This window comes from Centrocercus urophasianus, unplaced genomic scaffold (assembly GCF_019232065.1).
Source record: "Centrocercus urophasianus isolate 14NV4802_14NV808 unplaced genomic scaffold, USGS_Curo_1.0 seq_15, whole genome shotgun sequence".
Taxonomy (NCBI): Eukaryota; Metazoa; Chordata; class Aves; order Galliformes; family Phasianidae; genus Centrocercus; species Centrocercus urophasianus.
Window position 1 is genome coordinate 13,588,896 of NW_024884697.1, and position 20,231 is coordinate 13,609,126.

Sequence of the window (20,231 nt, forward strand, 5' to 3'; positions counted from 1 at the left end):
TTACTGTGGTTGTATAATATCACAGCCTGACCTTTTTCTGCCACACAGTTTTTCTCCTTGTCAGGAAGAAATTAGCAAGACTTGTGATCTTGTTGCATTAATAGGCAGTTAGGGTTGCACAGGTTGGTATTAAAAATGGGAATTCTGACATAGCTTGGCATAAGCAAATATATATTTAGTACTTATCTATGCAAGTATTCTTCTAAATTTCTGAAATTTGATTGCTGTGCTGTAATAAACATTAGCATCATGCCCAGCAGCCAAGCTGTGTTAGCGTGTTATTTGGATTTACAGATTATAGATTTCCGTAATTTGTTTTCCATAGAAGTGAAATATGTTACTTGTGGGTAAGCAGTGAGCTTCTAGCTGAGAAGGATAACCATTGCAGAAAGCGACTCGGACGAGTGTCGGGTGTGGAAGGCGCCTGTGTGTGTGTGACTGGCACTGAACATCTATGTGCTATTAAGTCATTTTTATTCTTAGCTTTTTTAACCATATAGTACCAATATATTACATGTTTCTGTGTCTCAAGGACGCAGTCTGTTCTTTCAGACAAAATGAGCCTAAAAAAGATGTTCCAGCCGTTAGGTTGTCCGTGGAGCTCTGAAAGCAGACAGCAGGCTCTGTTACAAGCAGTCACTGAATCCTCTGTCCATCATGGGTTGTGGGTTTGAAATAAAAAGCAATTTATGCTTAGAATTAAAAACATGTTGAACAGTGAAACTTCTGGGGGAAACACATCTGGGCATTAAGGCAATGGAGTGGCTTTGAAAGCAAGCTGCATTTTGACCGAGGGAAAAAAAGAAACCAGAGCTTTGATATTTTTGGCAGTTATTACTGCCTGAAAGCCCGTGGGCTGTTAAGTATTTGAATGACAGAATATTCTGTGTTGCAGTTGGCACAAATTAACAGAACAAGAAGAAAACTGCTTATGCAACGCAAACAAAGCTGCTCATGTGTTTTCCTGAACTCTCCTTGGGAACACAGGTGCAGTATCTGTATTCATCCAATCTCTGTGAAAAGCAATAGGAGATTTCCTTTATTTATTCCTTCTGTTTTCATTTTGCTCAGCTGAGTAATATGTAAGTTACCATTTGGGTGGAATGGTCAATTCCTTCTAAAAAGAAACAGAAACTTGTGTCAAATGCTCCTGGCTGGCGCAGATTCACGTTCCTGCAATATGGTGCTAATGTGTTTCAAGACGATGGGATTTTGGCTGGACAGAGGTGATGCAATGAGCACTGTGAGGCACCACAGCCATAGGGGAATAAAACTACACAGCCTGAAACCTAAAGGAGGTTGGGTGGGGCGGTTGTGATGTGTTGGGTGCCTTAGACTACTTCTGTGTGACCTTTAATAGGTGCAAAAACATATTTCATGTTTTCCCTAGACAGTAAACTGCTGAAATCCCACATCCTGGCAGAAAAAAAAAAAAAAAAGAAAAAAGAGCATAAAGTAATGGCTGTGCAGATTTGTTTAAATAAAAAGTGCAAACCTAATTTCTGGCAGAATATGATTGACCATGGGAAATGCAAACAGCCAAAGGAATGGCAATTCATCTCTCAGCGTCCTTCGGTCAAAACTTCAGGCAAGCGCAAGCCGTGCCATGGCAACGCCTGGTTTCCCCCTGTGGTTGGTGTCAGGCTGGGGCCGCATTCACAGGAGCTCACACTAGGCGTTTGCTGTCATCTCCTTTGATTTACAATCGGAGCATAACGGGAGGCAAACTGACGCCAGTGATGGCTGTGTCCTTCTGCCTGCAGGTACTACAGTGCGACCATCCTGCAGATGTCGGGGGTAGAGGATGACAGGCTGGCCATCTGGCTGGCCGCCCTCACGGCCTTCATCAACTTCATCTTCACTCTGGTGGGAGTCTGGCTCGTTGAGAGGATGGGCCGCCGGAAGCTGACACTGGGCAGCTTAGCAGGTGAGTGCCTCGGGAGTGAGATGTGCCCTCCTTGTGGTAACGTGAATGAAACAAAGACGTTCCAAGCGCTAACTTGATCAAAGTAATCCTCTTCAAACTAATGATGTTGACTCCTGTCTCCTCGCTGAAATCATGTAGCTTATCAAGAATAGCAGTACAATACAGCTGGCAGTCTCTGCTGAACATGTGAAGGCTGTGGTATTTCCAAGACCATGGTCTGGAAGAGAGATTCTTGCTCCTCTTGGATTAATGCTCACAGCTGCTTAACTGGCAAGCTTGAATGTCTCTGTATCTCACAGTGCTGTCCTGTGTGGGATCCAGACTTGCTGTAGACGTGATAGAGCAGAGAGGAATACCTGCCAGAGTCCTGCCCACTTGCAGTCCCCCCAGAACAGGTATCTGTCTGCCCGGAGCGTTTGGATGCCTTCTTTTAGGCCAAACAGTGATGGCAGTATTGTGTGTATTTTTTTACAGCTACCTGAACTGGTATAACATGGACATGTGGCATGTTTGGTATTTCCGGATTGTAAGAAGTCTGTGTTTGATGTTGTGATGTTGATTTGGAGCTGAGAAACCCAAAATGTTTTTCATGATCCAAGTCCATGGATGTGGAGGGAGGTTGAGAAAGCACATTCCTCACATCTTAAAAAAATGACCAAAAAAATCTCAGAGGGTTACCTTTATGTAGAATCATAGAACGGTTTGGACTGGGTTGGAAGGGACTTTAAAGCCCACCAGCCCCAACCCCTGCCCTGGGCTGGCTGCCCCTCACCAGCTCAGGCTGCCCAGGGCCCCATCCAACCTGGCCCTGAGTGCCTGCAGGGATGGGGTACCACAGCTCTGTGGGCAGCTGTGCCAGGGCCTCACTGCCCTCTGAGTAATAATTTTCCTCCTAACATCTAACCTAAATCTCCCCTCTTTAATTTCAAAACTATTCCCCCTTGTCCTATCACTATCAGACTGTATACAGAATCAGCCTCCATCTTGTTTGTAAGCTTTGTTTAGATACTGAAAGGCTGTAGTGAGGTCCCCAGAGCCTTTTCTTCAGGCTGAACAAAGGAGGACAATCACCTCCCTCTCCCTGCTGGCCACCTCTCTGTTGATGCAGCTCAGAATACTGTTGGCCTTTGGGGCTGCAAGCACACACTGCTGGCTTGTGCCCAGCTTTTTGTCCACCAGGACTTTCAAGTCCTTCTCCACAGGGTGGCTCTCAAGGAGTTCTTCTCCCAGTTTGTACGCGTATCTGGGATTGCTCTGACCCAAGTGCATCACCTTGACCTTTGGATGACATCCTTTTATCAGCCCACCTTCGGATCTGTTAAACTGCTTTTCCTCTGCGGGTTCTTTTGTGTAGCCAGTATCACATCTTTCAGAGAAAAAAGCCCCAGCCCTGTACTGTTACCTGGCTCAATTCCATTTTTCCTTTGATTATCTCTTTTGTTTTCTGTTTTTTTTTCCTGTGAAATACAATTCTAGCATTCTCCTGAAACTTGTTTTGTGGGCATTATCTCTCATTTACACTCTAATAGAATTCATTCTGTTTTTATATATTTCTGTGTTATGCCATGACACCTCATATGTCTGGCCAGCCCTATGGGGGTTCACTTCTTGTTTGGAACCACCATACAGGTTGATTACCACGTGGATTTTGTACACAATCACTGAACTCTTCTTTTTGGCTCTGGTTGATGTATTCAAAGGTTCTAAGATTGAATGTGGATAGTAATGCGTCTTGTAAAGCATATGAGTCATGGAACAGATGAGAGGATAGAAATAAGACACCAAATTAGCAAAGGAGAATAACACAGTTAAGGGTTATTTGTTTATGGTATTTGGACATGAAGTCGTTAGTAATGATATTTGTGTTCCTTGTTCTGTAGTTGGCGGCCCGCTGTCAGTCCTGCAGCTTCACTTGATCCATGCTGCATTCTCACTGTGCTCAGTATTGCACGGTCTCTGCTTAAGGAAAATATGGCAGCAATAATGACAGTAATGAAATCCCACATCATGTCTGTGCTATTTAGAATTTCTTGATACAAGTGTTGACAGACATTTAGGTAGTGGTGAGTATGATGTTCTTTTCTCAGCAAGTGGGCTAACATGATAATTACTAAATCAGCTGGTGGATTTGTTTTCAACAGTAACTTTTTTGTCTCGGGTAAACTTCTATATTACTGCGGTACTTCGGTTTATGGTTCTAAGGAAATCAATTTTCACATGGAGTTATTACACTGGGTGCTTTTCTTTGGGGAAAGCATGTGAGCCCCAGTACAGAACGAGAGTTGGACTGCTACCTCTGCCTGCTGCTGCAAGGCTGCTGGCTTTGTTTATTTTTTTTGTAAAGGCTAATGGATTTGATGTTTTTGTAAAAAGATGGTAAGATTTTGATTAAACATCAACACACTCTTAGTTACTGATTCCTCTTAATTTCCCCTTCATGTATCTTGGCAAGGATTCTCCATCTTTCCTTTCCTCTGTGTATTTCTTTTCTCAACTTTATTCATTGTGAAATGTTGGAATTTTGGTAAGTGCAGTATCCCATTTTATTCGTGTTTTCCTTTCATTCCTTCAGAATTGGCAATCTGAAAGCATGGTGGTATTTGGGCATTTGACAATTTGTATTTTTGTTTGTAGCAGAATGGATCTAGAATATCTTCAAGATATTTATCCTTTTTTTTCATCTCAGTTAATGGCATACTACAATTGTATGTTTTAGTGAATCTTAAACAAACCTTCCACAGAATGACAACATACAATAAACTTAATTCACCAATTTTATAATTCAGTACTTCTCCAAAGAAATAAGACGTGCAGAGGTACTGTAATGCACATTTGTGTATTCAGTTAACTTGAAAGAAAGACATGACATATTTAGAATGAATATAAATAAGATTAGGGGCCCTCTCTAAATATATTGGCTGTCTGGTTCATGGCATTTTGAAAGCTTAGTAAATACAGAAAGTACAGTAAATCTGGTACAATATTGCACCTGCCCAGAAAAATGGAATTATCAGCATAGCTGGTCGCCATAGCAGTACAAAGCCCAGTATAGAATAAATTCACATTATGTTTTATGGTGGATAGTTGCTATCTCAAATATGCTTTGTGATTGAATTTACGATGTCAGTTGCCTCCATTCAGGTAACTGCGTTCCAGTAATCTTGAGTTCATGCATATTCATATCTATTAGCCATGGCTGCTGCACAGACATGTTAATGAATTATATTTTTATTATCTTGGTGCCTAAGATATTATTTATACTTCAGAAAAAAAAAATCCCATTCTTGAAGGATTTGCCTGCTAGAAAATTCTTGTTGAGAGAGAAAAAACTAAGAATCAAAAAGTAAAAATGGAGAATGTGTAATTGTTAAAGAGTAAGAAGAGTGACACATTAAGGTTTTCAATGCAGTGACATTTTTAAAGGTTTGCACAGGTGCATTCTGTGAATTTCTATCATGTACAGCAAGGGCTTGCTGAGGCATCTTCTTGGATTGAATATTCTTATTTGCCCTCAACCATTAAGCTGTGACATTGCATACTTCAGAATGCACTACAGCCTTCCAATTGGAATGTGCTTTGGTGGTGCCTGAGTCAGTCTTTGTATGCTAAGGAAAATGTGATTAAACAATCAGTAACTAATGCACAAATAAAGTTGTAAGTAGTTCTGTATTTTTGGTCGTCTGTACATGATGGTCTATGGGACCTCTCAAAATACACCTACTTGTGTACTTGCTATTTATGTGACAAAGAGTGCATTTTATTCAACGCAGAATGAAATGCCTTACCAAGTACCAAGATGTAAAGATTTCATTAGTCTGGGTTCAAGTTGGTTGCATTTCTCAGTAATGGATTATACTGATGTCATTAAAATGATGCAGCACATGCTTTGTGTGTGTGTGTGACAAACAGCAAAGCTGCATAGAGCTCAGGTAGTGACCTGTTTTACAAAGTAGGAATCTTGGGCGTGTACAAGAAATTTGTTGGAGCCAGGAGCAAAGAGGTGGAGGGGGCTCTTTCCTATCAGGTTTGTTACATGCAATCCTTGGAACAAGAAGTTCAGAAACTGCAGTTGGACATTTTGGTGGCATTCTGTGAATAGTCAGATTTCTCTTGTTTGACAAAAGGAAGAATAATTGATGGAAAAGCTGATGCTATTTTCTGTCCTCTGTCTTCAGGAAAGCCTGTAAGACTGGGAATGGGAGGAAATGGGATGTAAACACTGCTTGTTAAATTTTACCTTTGCAGCACTTTTCAACACTGAAAAGAGTTTCTCTGTTCATTCAAGCAGCCTTCAATTAAGCATATGACAAAAAAGTCTTGACCTATTAATTGAATATCTGGATGTTAAACCTGATTCACTTGACTTTAATGTCTAACCTAATTCAAGATGAAGATGTAGTATAAAGGGTATTCTTCTCAGGTTCTCATCACAGCTGCTCTGCGTAATGGCAAATGCCGTGTGCATAATAATTGGGTACCTTGCTTTCTGAAGCGTAGCCCAGTTCAATAGAGAATTATTTCATGTTTTCTGGAGAAAAGTATCACATTGTTCTTTATCTGTATTTTTAGGCACTGCTGTAGCACTCGTTATCCTAGCTTCGGGATTTTTGCTGTCAGCTCAGGTCTCGCCAAGAGTCACACTTAATCCACCAGATCCTTCACATCAAAACTCTACCTGCACAAAATACAGGTGAGATTTCATGGTCTTTCTTGAAGACTTTTTTTCCAGCTAGTTGGATTTTACAGCCTCGTGTGGGCAATGGATAAGTATTCACACAGTCTAGTTTAAGGAATTAAGTAGGATACCTGAAGTTAAAATCTTTACTTCCCTCAATAGAGAAGAAAATTAGACTCTTTGTTTAAATGCTGTGAATAATCCTTTGTAGTTTCTTGGATAAAGTAGAGCAGTTAAGCACCAGACTGCACACTTCAGATCTTCTTTGTTACATCAGACCTGCTGAAGTTCACAGTGGACACCAAGTTTGAAATATTTTAAAAGTAATTTGCAAATATGGTTGCTGTTATTAGTCTGCTTGTAGAGTCGTCATCTGTAACAGCTGTGAGCTGTTCAAAAAGACTTGTTCCTTGCCTTTTGTTTTAGCAAACAAACAAACAACAAACAACTTCCCAACAATTACAGACCAATTAACAGTTAAACCTGATTTTTTGACTTTTTATTCTGTAGTATATAAAACATTCCCAACTATATGCAGTTGTGGTTTCAAATAAGATAATTTCTAAGGTATTATGAATGTGCCATTTTCTATATTTTGTGTTTTCTTACTCATGTGAGTGACATTCACCAAATTGGCAGGCTGGTAAATGTCAATGCTCTAATTGAGACAAAACTGGCTACATGGCTGGAGAAATTCTTAAGTTCAAAACATGTTGTACATGTGTTGGTTATAGACATAAAACTGAGAAAAGAATGGTAGTTTCTGGTCTCCTAGAGGTCTTGCTTAGAAATATGGCCCAAGGCTTTTCGTATGCTGCAGCAATGATTCTGAGGAACTGAAATTTCACAGGCCCATGTGGACAGGAAGGAAAGTGTTCAGATGAGTACACAGATGCTAATACTACCAGAGATGGGGATCACAACTTTCAAAAACTGTGTTTTTACTTTTTTTCCCACTGCAATGTCAGCTATATTGCTATTTTTTAGATATGCCTATGCAGTTTTTTAGACTACAAGTAAACTAGTTAAAGAATGAAGAGGGGGAGAAGGGCTTTCAAATGCTCTCCTTTAAGAGTAAGATAATGTTAATAGCAAGATGTCAAAAGGATTTTCCTCAGACTTTGGTTAACTATTTGGACAAGATATCTGGAGACAGCTGATGCACCACTTGCAGAACTTGTTATTTGCTATCTGATGAAAGTAGGTGATTTTATAACCTGAAACGGTGTAGAGATGTGCATATAAGAAATATGGGTAGTTCACATTCAGTACTGTGAGCACTTCTAGCTAAAAATGTGACCAAATAAAGCAAGTAATTCAAATAAAAGCACATTATTTAATGATTATTGGAATGCTTTAATCTGTTGTGATTTCTGACATAAAAAGAGCAAAAGCAGATATGATAATTCGAGGGATCTAGATAAGAGCAAGAAAATCAATGACACATTTTCATATGGGTGTATTTTGAAAAAGAACGAGCTCTCAGACAAAACTGAACATAGTGTTACATAGTGTAAAACGTAAAATAGTGAGCAGTGTATGAGAGACCTTTAGGAGCTTTTATTTTCATCTTGTACCATAACTTTGGAAAGAGACACAAAAGCCAGGTGAGATGATACTAATATATGTAACTAATCACAGAATTAGGCTACAGCACCCACTCTTAAAACAGATTCAATAAACAACAAGCATTTACATCGTGAGCGATGACTTTCACACACGTGTATAAAAATTCATATATTTGGGATATCAATTTTCCTGATTTAAAACATCCCCAAACTTCTTCAGATTAATGAATTTCAGTGTCCAGAATGGAAGTCAATGGCTGCTTGCTTCTGTCTCAGTACCAGAAGCCTCAAAATTCCAAGTGTTTTCAGCCCAGATAGAAGGAACTGCACAAAATGCTGTTCTCTTTTTTAGCATAGATCAAGAGAAGAAGAAACAATTTTAAAAAGCATTTCATCCCCAGTGATATCCCCAGTGCACCCTGGTTTCAGCATGTCTTTCTGCTGAGCTCTTGTAGCTATACAGAGAGCATATAGATTAATTTATTCCTTTACCTAGATTATTTTTGGAGTGGATGACATAGAATTATACACTGTATACACCTTGAAGAAGTGGCTGTTTGAGATACCAGTCAGCTGCTTTCTGTGTAAGTGAAATTAAATTTTAAAAAATGTTTGTGTCATGAGCAAGCAGATGGCATCCTCACCAATCAACCTGTTAGAAGGTGGGAGTTAGTTTTTGTATGTCCCCTGCAAGGGTTTATTGCTGTTTAATCCATATTTTGCTCACTTCAGTATAACTGCTGGTATCTCATCTTGCTTAGTATTGTACTTTGCAATCCTCTAATAGGTCTCAGGCACTTGTGGAAAACCAAAAGCCAGCAGGACTGCAGAAGATGAACACATAATGTTATGTCCCTGTGGCCACTGTAATCACTTTCAAATTCGCGTGCCTACACAAATGCAGCCAGCAGTCCTTCAGCTGGCGTGGTGCAGGGCTTCTCTGGGGTGAGGTGCACTTTCCAGGATCTACACCGTTGTGCAGATTGGGTGCTTCATAGTGTAGGGGGACTCCCACATATCACTTTTATTTATCTTTGCCAAAATGTGTTTGAAAGTTAAAACAACACCAGCAGAATTTATTTTGCTGACAGAGGTTTTGCTGATACGGTGCAGAGTAAAAATGCTTTTTATGTTTGCAGATCTGCTGGGTTAAAATAAGCATGAGTGTCCATGATGGAAGCCTTAGAACTACTACAAATAGCCTGTTTGTTTGTTGTTCCTTTGATCTGTATTCCTCTGCACAGATTAATTCCTGCTGCTGGAAGAATAGCAATGAAGATACAACGGACTGACAAAGAGCACTGACAGCATTCTGAAAAATACACCTAGGGCTTGAATACAGTCTTTTGAAAGAGCTGTGCCCTGCAGACAGACACATGTTTTTTGCAGAATGCAAACCAATAAGGTGCTCTGCAAATATCAAGTAAAATATTTTCATGTGCTGTAGAGAAGTACAATATGATAGTGGAGCAACAGTCAAAAAATAATGCATAAATCAGTGAAAAAAATCAAATGTAATCTTTACTCACAAGGTCATCATGGAGGCAGCACAAGTCCTGGCCATTGAAGGCCTCCACATCTCCTCACAGCTGTCTCACTGAGGAAAGGAAAGGGGAACACCTTCCTACGTACTGCCCTTAAATCAAATTTTATTTTCACACTCAGCCCAGGTAAGGCTGTGCAGGTGTTCACAGCGTGACCACGTCTCTTCTTTGATCTGAGTCTGTTCAACAGAATAGCTGCAATCTATTACTTACCTTCAAAGACAGAGAGAAGTTCAGAGGTAAATTCAGGAGTACAGAACAGCAGGATTCCAAAATCTGTCATTGAGAAAAGATGAGCAGGTGTCTCCTGCTGTTTTCTTGAATTCTCAAAGCTATAAAGATGTTCCCAGTTTTATGGGGTCCTGCCTGCTTCTGAGAAGCGGTCAGGTCTAGGACAGGTGCAGTAGCTGGCTTCTGTCTTTTTCCAGTATTCAGCAAATCATAGGTGACCATCACACTCCACTTTTCTTTGGGAAACTGACCCGTTTGTGAACAAAGATCATTGTCCTGTGTCCTTGTGTTCTTGGCCTTTTTATCTTCCTCCAGTCAAGTGTCTCTTTTACTGTACTGCTTAAGATTTGATCAGCTGTACAAGGCATAATTTGAACTTGTTCTGCTTAAGAAATGCTGCTGTGTGAAAATGGTAAATTTGGGGTTGATCTCAAGCTGACCCTGAGGCTCATACTGTAGGGAAATGATACCTGTACAGAACTTCCTCAGGTTCCTTCCCAAGCTGGTTGTCTTCATAGTTTCAGTAAAACAATCTGGGCAGCGCCAGCTGGGCTGGGCTCACAAGGATTCCCTTGTTCTTCTTTGGCTTTGTCATCCTCACATGGTTCGAGGTCCTGAGTTCAATGTATGCTTATACATCACTGAGCTGAAGGCTCCAACACTGAGTGCTGTTACACATTAATTATACTAGATAGACAATAGGCAAAAATATGTACTTTCTTTATGAATTTTGCAAAAATGATTTATTGTGACCAGCCCTGAACTAAGACTGGTTATAGTGATTTAAACAGCTTTAGTAAAAATAAAGTACATCCTCCATTAACAGAGTATTTAGTATAAGTAGAGCAAACTATTGTACTTTATTTTTCTGAGTTAACAGGGAGTTCAGGATCCTTCATAACGTCACTATACCTCAGAACCAGTATTTTTTTAAAAAATATGATTCTTATTAAAGTATAAATTCAGTAAGAAAGATCATCTGAGCTGAGAGAGGATAGATCCTCACATATGTGCAGATGAGATGCTCTGTGTGTGGGTCAGCATCCCAGCTCACCAGCTGCTGGCAGGCTGCTTCTGACAGCGGGGGTGCAGCCACGAGGACCTAAGCACGTCAGGTGTGTATATGCATTACCTCTCAGACTGTCAGCAGAGCCCAGCAAATAGCTTCTGTAGTTTAGTTTCTTGCAGTAGTGGAAAAATGCTTCTGAAGCCCTGCTGTGTTTTTCTCATTTGTGTTGAATATCCTATTTTCTGTGTCCCAGAAATGGCAGCTTGAAGTAGTAGCTTGCAGTTTCCAAGGATTTAACTACTTGAAGTATCCCCCATATTCTTTGCTCAGTGGTATGTGATCAATCAGAATTTAATGATTGGCTTTTGGAAGCAACACAGGAATCATCAGAAGGATAAGGAAGTGCTTGTTTTTGTGCCTGAGGTGCAGCGAGGCACATGCAAACAGCACTAGACCTTGAACCCAAGTTCAGGATTAGGAGAAAGAGTGGAGGGCAGCAGGCACTCAACATTGAAATTTCCTCTATGGAGAAGACCCAGTCTGTCAGGGCATGAGGAAAATGTCTTGGGTGTTGTGAGTGGATCAGATTTTCATAGTAATGTAGTTTTATAGCTGCAAAATGTGGAAGAGAAAGCTGAAAGTTCCTAAAAATGAGGCAAAAGTGAAAACTGATAAAATGTTTTGAAATTAACAATTGCAAATTTGAGGCATGGCTAGAAGGAATGTAAACAGCTTGATAGAAAGAGTAGCAGTGCTTGCAGAACAAGAACACTGGACAAAGCTTTTTTACTACTGAATCACTCAAAAATTGGCAAGGTACAGTTTGCAGCTCGAATTAAGAAACCCCTGAGAGCTGTAAGAAAGCTATACTTAGAAATATTTCTATCAATATTAAAACACAAAATGTAGTGACAATCCAAACGTAAGTATGGAGTACTCTAAACAGCTTAGGAAAGAAAAGTAGGGAGAAGCAATTGTCAACCTTTCCTTGGCATCTGGAGGACCATTTCAACAGGACAGAGATTTTATTTCACCTTCTTATGAGACCACACCAGAGGCTTCTAAACTACACTGTTAGAAAGCAAGCAAGCTGTACTTTTGGTTCAGAAAAGGTGTGCACTGCCAACTGATTCATTATACATCTAAATACTTCAAATCCTCTCTGAAAGAGGAAGGAATTGTCAACTTGTAAACTCAGGAAAAAAAAGTTAATAGGGCAGGCTGCATCCTGAAAGCTTGTGTGCTCAGCCTGACAGGAAACTGCTAGCTAGAGACCTCAAAGCTAGTGCTGTCAGGCTTTCAAAGCTTCAGATATTCCCATTTGGTCAGATGAAAAGAATGTAAGAGCTTGGGAAGCCTCCGCTGAGTTGCCACCATGAGAGTGGGGAATTTCAAGTCTGGGGACAGGCAGCCTCCTAACTGTCCGTCAGCTTGTTGGAAAATGTGCTTTGACGGTGAAGCAGTGTCCCAGAAATCCCATTCCTTGGCTCTTCCCAATAAACAGAGGGGCCAGGATACTGAGACTTCTGTTTTGAGGGCTTCATTCAACTGAGCTGCAAAGAAGCAGGGACTTCTGGAGCCTTGCTTTCCTGATTCTCTACTTGTTGTTACTCTGTTAGGTAGGCTGAAGCACCTGAAGTCTTGCCTTCTTGTTGGCTTACCTAGGATCCAGCTGTGAGGGCACTAGGTGCACTGCAGAACCTTCCTGCTGCCTGGCTTCATCAAAATCAAATAATCTCTGCCAGATATTTCAATCCTGACAAACTGACATCTCACTGACAACATTCTGTCTGGGAATTTTCTGCTGGCTCTTCACAAAGGAGCCCGTTTCCAAGACGCTGCCTTGTAACCTTAGCGTGGAAATCAATATGTCCTGATAAAGTGCAGGAAATGTATTTCCTTTTTATAATTGGATGCAAATATCCTTCTTAACATAGACATCCTGATGTATTCTGGGATGGAGCTTTCAATGCTATAACTGGACTGCAGTGTGTATATGAATACGTGGCAGCATTTCTATTTTCTATCTCATTATTCTGACATACAGTTGGGTATATCTGGGTAGGGCTGATAAGAAGGCACATTTGAGGACAAGGAGGAAATCAGTAGTCGATAGTTAGATGTCAGTAAGCACTGTATTGTACATTTCTTTTCCTGATTCATTGTGCTTCCTGATTTGTCTGCATCACTGTGAGCATGTACGCAAGAACATGGGCTCAAGTTTGAATTGTTTAAACATTTCTATTTAGCAAACAATAATAGGGCTGAAGTGAAGAAGAGCATAAGCCTGAAACTAACACATATTTTACATCTACGTTAATTTTTGGATTGTTAATCTGTTATGAGTAACAATAATCTCTGACTTTTGACGTCACTTGAAATCCAGCAGCCTTTATCACGCTGAATGGCAACTGCAGGACACAGTTATGCACACTAAGCCTGAGGATAGATGAAGTCATTAATAATCAGATTTTTATTTTTTCTGAACCAGTGGATGAAGAAGGAGTAATTAATGAGATAGGTTCTGCTTCAGGACTGACAGCCATACCCAACTCTGCGTATATTTAAATGGAGTTATCTGTAGAGCAAGCTCAGTAGGACAGAATAAAGAGTTTAGTTTTGCCATTCATATTGTGTGTGGATTTTTGTGAGGATGCTGAGGTAGATGATGAAGTGTTCCATCCCTGTTCCATCCTTCACAGGGAACACCACAGGGATGATCCCATCATTGTGTATCACTGTCATTCCTGTGCGCTCTTGTGCTGTTCTGCCCTGTGCTGTGTACTGGGCTGTATTTCTGCTTGAGGTAAAACCCACGAAAAATAAATCTAGAGAACTTTCTATCCTGTAATGCTCCTGCGAGAGCTCCTGCATATAACTTACATTTTAATGTGCCATATTTTCCACCTGATGTTCACGTTAAATAGAATTCGCATATATTTGACTTGAAAATCCACCACTGCATTGGATAGCACACGGTGTTTGGAGGTAGCAGCCTTCTGTGCCAGGAAGCCAGGCTGAGTTGGAGCAGGAGTCTTTATAGAAATTTATTTTGTTAAAAAAATGCTTTGATATACAACGTATCTGAAGTGGATGGCGTTCTGTGGTTTGAAAATCATATGCTAGCACCCTGTGTGACATCATAGGATGTCATTTTTTCCATTACAGCTACTAATGAAAGTAGGTGTATTTAGTATTTAGTTATTTTGTAATTGTTTTTACATACCTGAACATTTGTGATTTATAAAAAATATAGATGTTTAATCTAAAATATATATAAAACATAAAAAAATTAATCTGCTATCTTCTGTTTCTGTTCTGTTTTGATTGCTGTCCATTGCTGTGATTAACAAAATGCAACTAACTTCAGATAGTGTAATATTGAAGGCTTATAATTGCAGAGCTGTATTCTTTTTATCTATATACGCAAGAGAGGAAAGAAATCTTTACTGCTAAGAGTTGAGAAATTATTAAAAAAAAAAAAGCCAGATGTTGAAACCTGAATTTGAGCTCTCAGTTACGCAAGAGGAAGGTGTACATTTAGTTTATCAAGAGCAGACAGTCTGGAAATTCTGCAATCATTTGGTAATTTAGAAAGCCTGCAGTAACAAAGAGTACATGGTGCTGAAACTTCAGAGAAGTATAAAAGTACCTACTTCAAATTAATGCATTGGTTTCAGTGCTCTCCCAGACGTTTTGCCAAGTATCATACAAGCTCACCTTATTATACCGCTTTGATATCGCTACACCCTCGTAAGGAAAGTTAGAATAACTCAATGGTAAACGTGCTTTCGGATTTTTAAAATCCTTATAATCTACATTATTGAATTAGATTTTGGAACTTTGTTATCCAGTCACTTTTACATTTGCTAATTACAGTGTAGTAGTTTTAGCAGATTATTTCTTCATTCACTGAGTCGTTGCTATGATAAAGAGTCTGGAAAAGTTTGCAGCCTTGTCACTTGAATCACTCTCAAAAATGCATTGACCAAACTTTGCCTCAATGTGAGCATTTCTTGCTCTGTAAGAATCCCAAGGAAATCTGAGATATATTTATGAAGCTGGCAAATATGATACACAGGAACAATCGAAAGAGCAGTGCTCGCCACAGTAAAGGGCAGATGGGATAGTGGGGGCACTGGATGCCTCTATATGGATTGGCTCCACTGACATATTTACTCTGCCTAGAACTCATTGCCTGAGTTCTCACGTGGAGATATAATTTCAGATGGACTCCCAAATCCATATGTGCCAAAATCCTGCATTGATTATCAACTGTATGATACACAGTTCTTTCTATTCAACCACCATCTATCTCTGTTTTTAAATTCACAGTTGATTTCATAGGAGAATTCTCCTGAATCCTGATCAAGAGTCACAGGGCTCAAGATTTGCAAGTAGTCTTGCCCTTTGCCGAAATGTCATGCAGATGAAGGAGAAAGTTATTTGTATTCCCTTTAGGGCCATTTCTATTATCTTGTCTTCAGCACTGACAACTTGATTATGTGCATCCCAAGAATGATTAGACAATGCTGTTGCCTTTGACAGTTACAAGTAAATAAAGTGTTGCTTAAGTATTTCTTTCTTTCTCTCTCTTTCAGTTACTGTAATGGATGTATGTTAGATCCGGACTGTGGTCTCTGCTACAAACTGAATAAATCAAGTGTTGTTGAGTCCTCATGCATCCCTGTTGACAAACATTCGACGATGAAAGCCGCTTGGGGCAGGTATGTTGCTTTTCAAGATCTTCTGGTCTTATGCTGTTCTTATGGCACACGTGCAGTCAACACTTTCTCTTTTAGATAGAATCTTACTCTAGGATCTTCTGAAAGAAAAAAAGAAAAGCACTGTAAATAAATGGGCAATTACGTTCTAACAAACGTGCTAAATAAAAGCATTTATGCCAGTGGGTTCTGCATGTTCTGCCAGTTTTGCCATGGCAAAAGTATATCAGCAATTAGTTAAATTAACTTTCCCCAGAGGTCTTCATTTGTTCAAGGTGGCATATTCCCTAAATACACATTTCTACCCCCTGAATTAATTTTCCTTTTAAGTACTTTGATTAAGAAACATTTTTATTATTGACTTAATGAGGAAACCTTGTTGCTGAAGAATCTAAAATGGTAAAAATCTGAAAAGTTCAAATTGCCCAAAGCATGGTTTGCAGCTACGTTTCTGTGTTCCTGTGCTTAACATGGGAACATGGTGTACATTGCACTTACCATGTAAAAATGTGTGAATTCAGTGAAATGTCCCAGTGTAACTGCAGAATACCCACTGATGTGCAAAATACATCACACCTCTTTTTCTTAAGCAGCACAGATTCCTGGTGAAATCACAGCACTTCCCAAGTTTGCTGAAGTATTGACTGTTCTTAAAGAATGACTTCAAGAGATGGAATAAAGTCTTGGAATGGCTTTATCAACACTTCTAAAACCATCAGGGCTAGGCTTACACTGAAGAATGGTTCAATGGCACAAGAGAATCACTGCTGATAAGTGTGTAATTGCTGCTGATAAAACCTTCTTGCCATTCCTTATCTCTGCCACCAGCACACTATAAACATACTTGGAAAATATGCAGAAGTTTGTGTGGAGGTTTGGTCTTTTTTTGTTTGCATGTATTTCTCAGAAATTAAATCCAAGTGGGTAGCAAGTCATACTGGGCAGAGTTTGGAAGATACGAAGATATCAGCGAATCGTAAAATGATTTAAAATGACTGTAAAACTGTCCTCCTTTTGATTTCAGCACTGTTAGGGTGTTATGCCTAGTGGCTCATTCCAGATGCAGAAAGAAGCCTTCATATTCTGTCAACATTCATCTCATTTATACTGTAATTTTAAGTACTATTCTTTACTTAGCAAAATCATAAAAGCACACGGTAACACATAAATGGAAACATAAATTTGTAAGGTATAATTGGTAGATAAACTTTATTTGATAGTCTTATTATACAGCATGTGGAAAATGTAGGTATCAGTAATCCTTTTACATTTGTGATTTAGTCTCACAGAGCACTCCTTGTTGTACAGCCTACTGGAGCAAATTAGACAAGAAAAAAATATTTCAAGTTCAAACTGCAGAATACAGTATTTATATACTGTACAATAGTTTCACAGCACAGTGAGCCTGTTCAAAATCTTTAAATCAAAAACTCAAGTTTTAAATTTGTTATATTGATATTCATTAGAGTGAATTTCCTGCCTTAAGAAAGAAATCCAATGAAATAACTACATTTCTTTTTCCAAAGATTATGTGTGCATCCTCATGTCTAGTGTTTAATTCATTAAGTTCTAATCTTGTCTCCACCTGGTCTGCATAATCAGGAAGTTTTCTACAATCTGGTCATTCAAGCTGTAGACTGCCAGGTGCTGCCTTCTGTTACACAACCTGTGGGACTGGCATGTATCTCCCCTCCTCCTCCCACATACATCTCACATAATGGTTTGGAAGGAATAACTATAGAATTCTGGCTTCTGAGGATTCACATCATAGACTTCTTACCTCTGTTTCCTCAAATGCTGAGTCTGCTTCACAGCAAAACTAGTCCCACAGAGAGGATTTCCTCTCCAAGAGGATTGTTGTGGTGAAACCTGTATAGTTACATTTCCAGTTGTTCAGTGTGGCAGGAGCCATCTGTATCATTCTGCCATTGTAGGGAGGATGGGTGCCTAAGGGAGACCAACCGCACTAGTGAAGAAGTTACAGCTGTGCTGTAACTGCAATCCCCTTGTTTCACAAAGTTATGTTGTCACAGGCTAGATTTACAGCAACAAGGACTTAACAAATATATGATATTTTTACAATGAGAAACTAGTTTAATAGCTCAAAAGACAATTTTGTGAGTTGTGAATATCCTCTAAATGCGTCACACACAGCCTCTTTGTAACTTGTTTTGATGGTTTAATGCCATCCAGTATTGGCTGAATGGGTTTAAGGTTCTTAAAACCTCTAGAATTAATTTTGGCCATTTTTTTTTTTGGCAGCAATTTTGCTTAGGGGAGAAAGAATACACAGGCTATATTATCTGGGATCTGCTGGACCTCAGTTTGTTCGGGCAGCAGTGCTGGCCATCTTCCATGATGCTGGAGCTTCAGAAAAACGGCTTCTGCTGTGCTTGCATTGATTGTGCCATGTGGTGTTTCTGCGCTACTGTACTCTTCTTTATGCTTTTCTTGCTGGAAAGATGTGAGCTGCAGACATGGAGGAGTGCATACGGTCACATCACACGATGTGCGTGCAGCCACATATCTCTGCAGCCATCATAACCCCAGCAGCTCTGCCATGTGTATCTATTTGTGATGCATAGCCTGCCAGCCAGGTGAGCGGTGCTATGAGGCACCAGGAGAGATCTTGTCATACTTCTTTTACAGCTCACCACAACCTCATGAGCTGGCAGAGAAACCCCTCCTTTTTCTATGTTTATAGCTCTGCACTGCTCTTTACAGTTGATCCCAAGGTACTTTGATAACACTGACCTAACAGGCAGTGTTTTGGCTGTTATCTAAAAATACAGTAATACATTTTCATTTGCAAGAGGTTTCCCCAGTGCGAGCTTTGTGTACTAGACACTACTTTTTTTTTTTCTTCTAATCATATTTATCCAGTTACAGTGTGTTCTAAATTGAGAAGTTATAGCGAAGGGAGGGGAGAGAGCAGAGATTTTGGTCTCCAGTGGTTGCCAGGAAGGCTGTTTGTGTTGCTGTGGTTGTCATAGGAACCTAGGCAGACAATTAAACCGTCCAAATGTTTTTCTAGAAGAATATAGCATTTTGGTTCCTTTTGAATATAGGGAACTTTGCAGCCAGCAGTGGCCCCAGGAGATGGAGAATGCCATGGAAATAATGCAAGAATAATTTAGACCAAATCCAAGTCCAGCCTAAGAGCAGTGCAGGTAATGCACAATGGGTACACTTGTAAGATCATTCGCATAAGACAAAGAAAATAGATTGTTTTTGTTATTAATCAGTTGCATAAGCCTGACTCTAATACTGGGAAAACACGCAGAAGAGCATCTTGTCTATCATGCTGGCACAGCCAGTGCCTCGCAGCCCACGGTGTTGCTGAACTGGCTAACAAACAGCAGCTGGCATGCAAACCATGCTGCCTCCAGCTCTGCCCAGGGACAAGTAAAAGATGGCTTCAAGACAGCAAGTGAGTGTTCTTAAATTATTCATTTTGTTACAAAAGAAGAAGAGCAGAGTCTTCTCTTGCAGTGCATTATGAGAGTTCTCTGTTGGAATTCTGTTTTCCAAGGCCTGTGAAAGTTTTGTAGCTGGCAGCTCTATTCTCTTCATGAACACGGAATTATAAAATCCCCACAAAGCTGATAAAAAACGTTATCTCAGTTCTACAGATGGGAATGCAGTGGGAAAATTCCAATACGCAGCTCGGGTGGCATTGGGCAGAGTCAGTTTTTGGTCAGTGCCGAATGTGGAGGCAGCTGCTTTCAATTCTGCACTTCTGTAGTGTAACTGAAAACCCACTCCTTCCCCACAACTGCAATTTCTACCCCAGTGCTCTCAGAAACCTTGAAATATCTCTCCATGTAATTTCAATAACCCTGAAGGCCAGCCAACAGTACTCTAGAAAAAACTTTAAATTGCATTAGTAATCTTACAGCTGAATGAATAACTGTGGAAGGAAAGGAGGTACTAATAGTGCCTTGATGTGACATTAACCCTGATATGGGAATATTGTAGGTCCCCAGCAGGCCCACCCCTGTGAGCTAAATGGCTCTCATGAGCAACTCTGAGCAATCTCCTTCTGGGGAGAAAGATGCTGATTTTATACAGTAGACAATAATGAAGAAATAATAGCATCATTGCAGATCAAAGGCAAGTCTAGAAGCCATCCTGTCCACAGAATTAGCTGGCAGGTCTCCACAATCCCCCGAGGAGGAGGACTGGTAGCAGAAATCTATAAAGGAGAAGAGCTAAGTGATTTGCTTTCTTCTGCCATTTTTAATTTCATCAAGGAACATCTTTTTTGTCACAGGAGTTTAATGGCTGATGGAGAATCGTAGGATCACAGAACATTATGAGTTGGTAGTGACCCACGAGTATTGTTGAGTCCCGCTCCTGGCTCCACACAGCACCACCCAAAAATCAAATCGTATTTCTGATAGCACCGAACTCTTGCTGGATGAACTCCAGCAACTCGGGACCGTGCCTTGGCAGCCCGTTCCGCGCCCACCGCCCCCTGGTGCAGAGCCTTTCCCGAGCCCCTTTTCCCGCCCCTCCCCTGACGCAGCTCCATGCCGTTCCCTCGGGCCCTG

General features: G+C 40.2%; 1 protein-coding gene across 1 annotated transcript in view; it reads left to right on the forward strand.

Moving 5' to 3' along the window:
• Window positions 1-20,231, forward strand: part of SLC2A13 (solute carrier family 2 member 13) — a 137,860-nt gene that overhangs the window by 93,524 nt on the left and 24,105 nt on the right. The window contains exons 5-7 of the mRNA XM_042815869.1: window positions 1,764-1,927; window positions 6,497-6,617; window positions 15,556-15,681. Of these exons, the coding sequence (XP_042671803.1) occupies window positions 1,764-1,927; window positions 6,497-6,617; window positions 15,556-15,681 (411 nt within the window). The remainder of the gene's footprint in view (window positions 1-1,763; window positions 1,928-6,496; window positions 6,618-15,555; window positions 15,682-20,231) is intronic.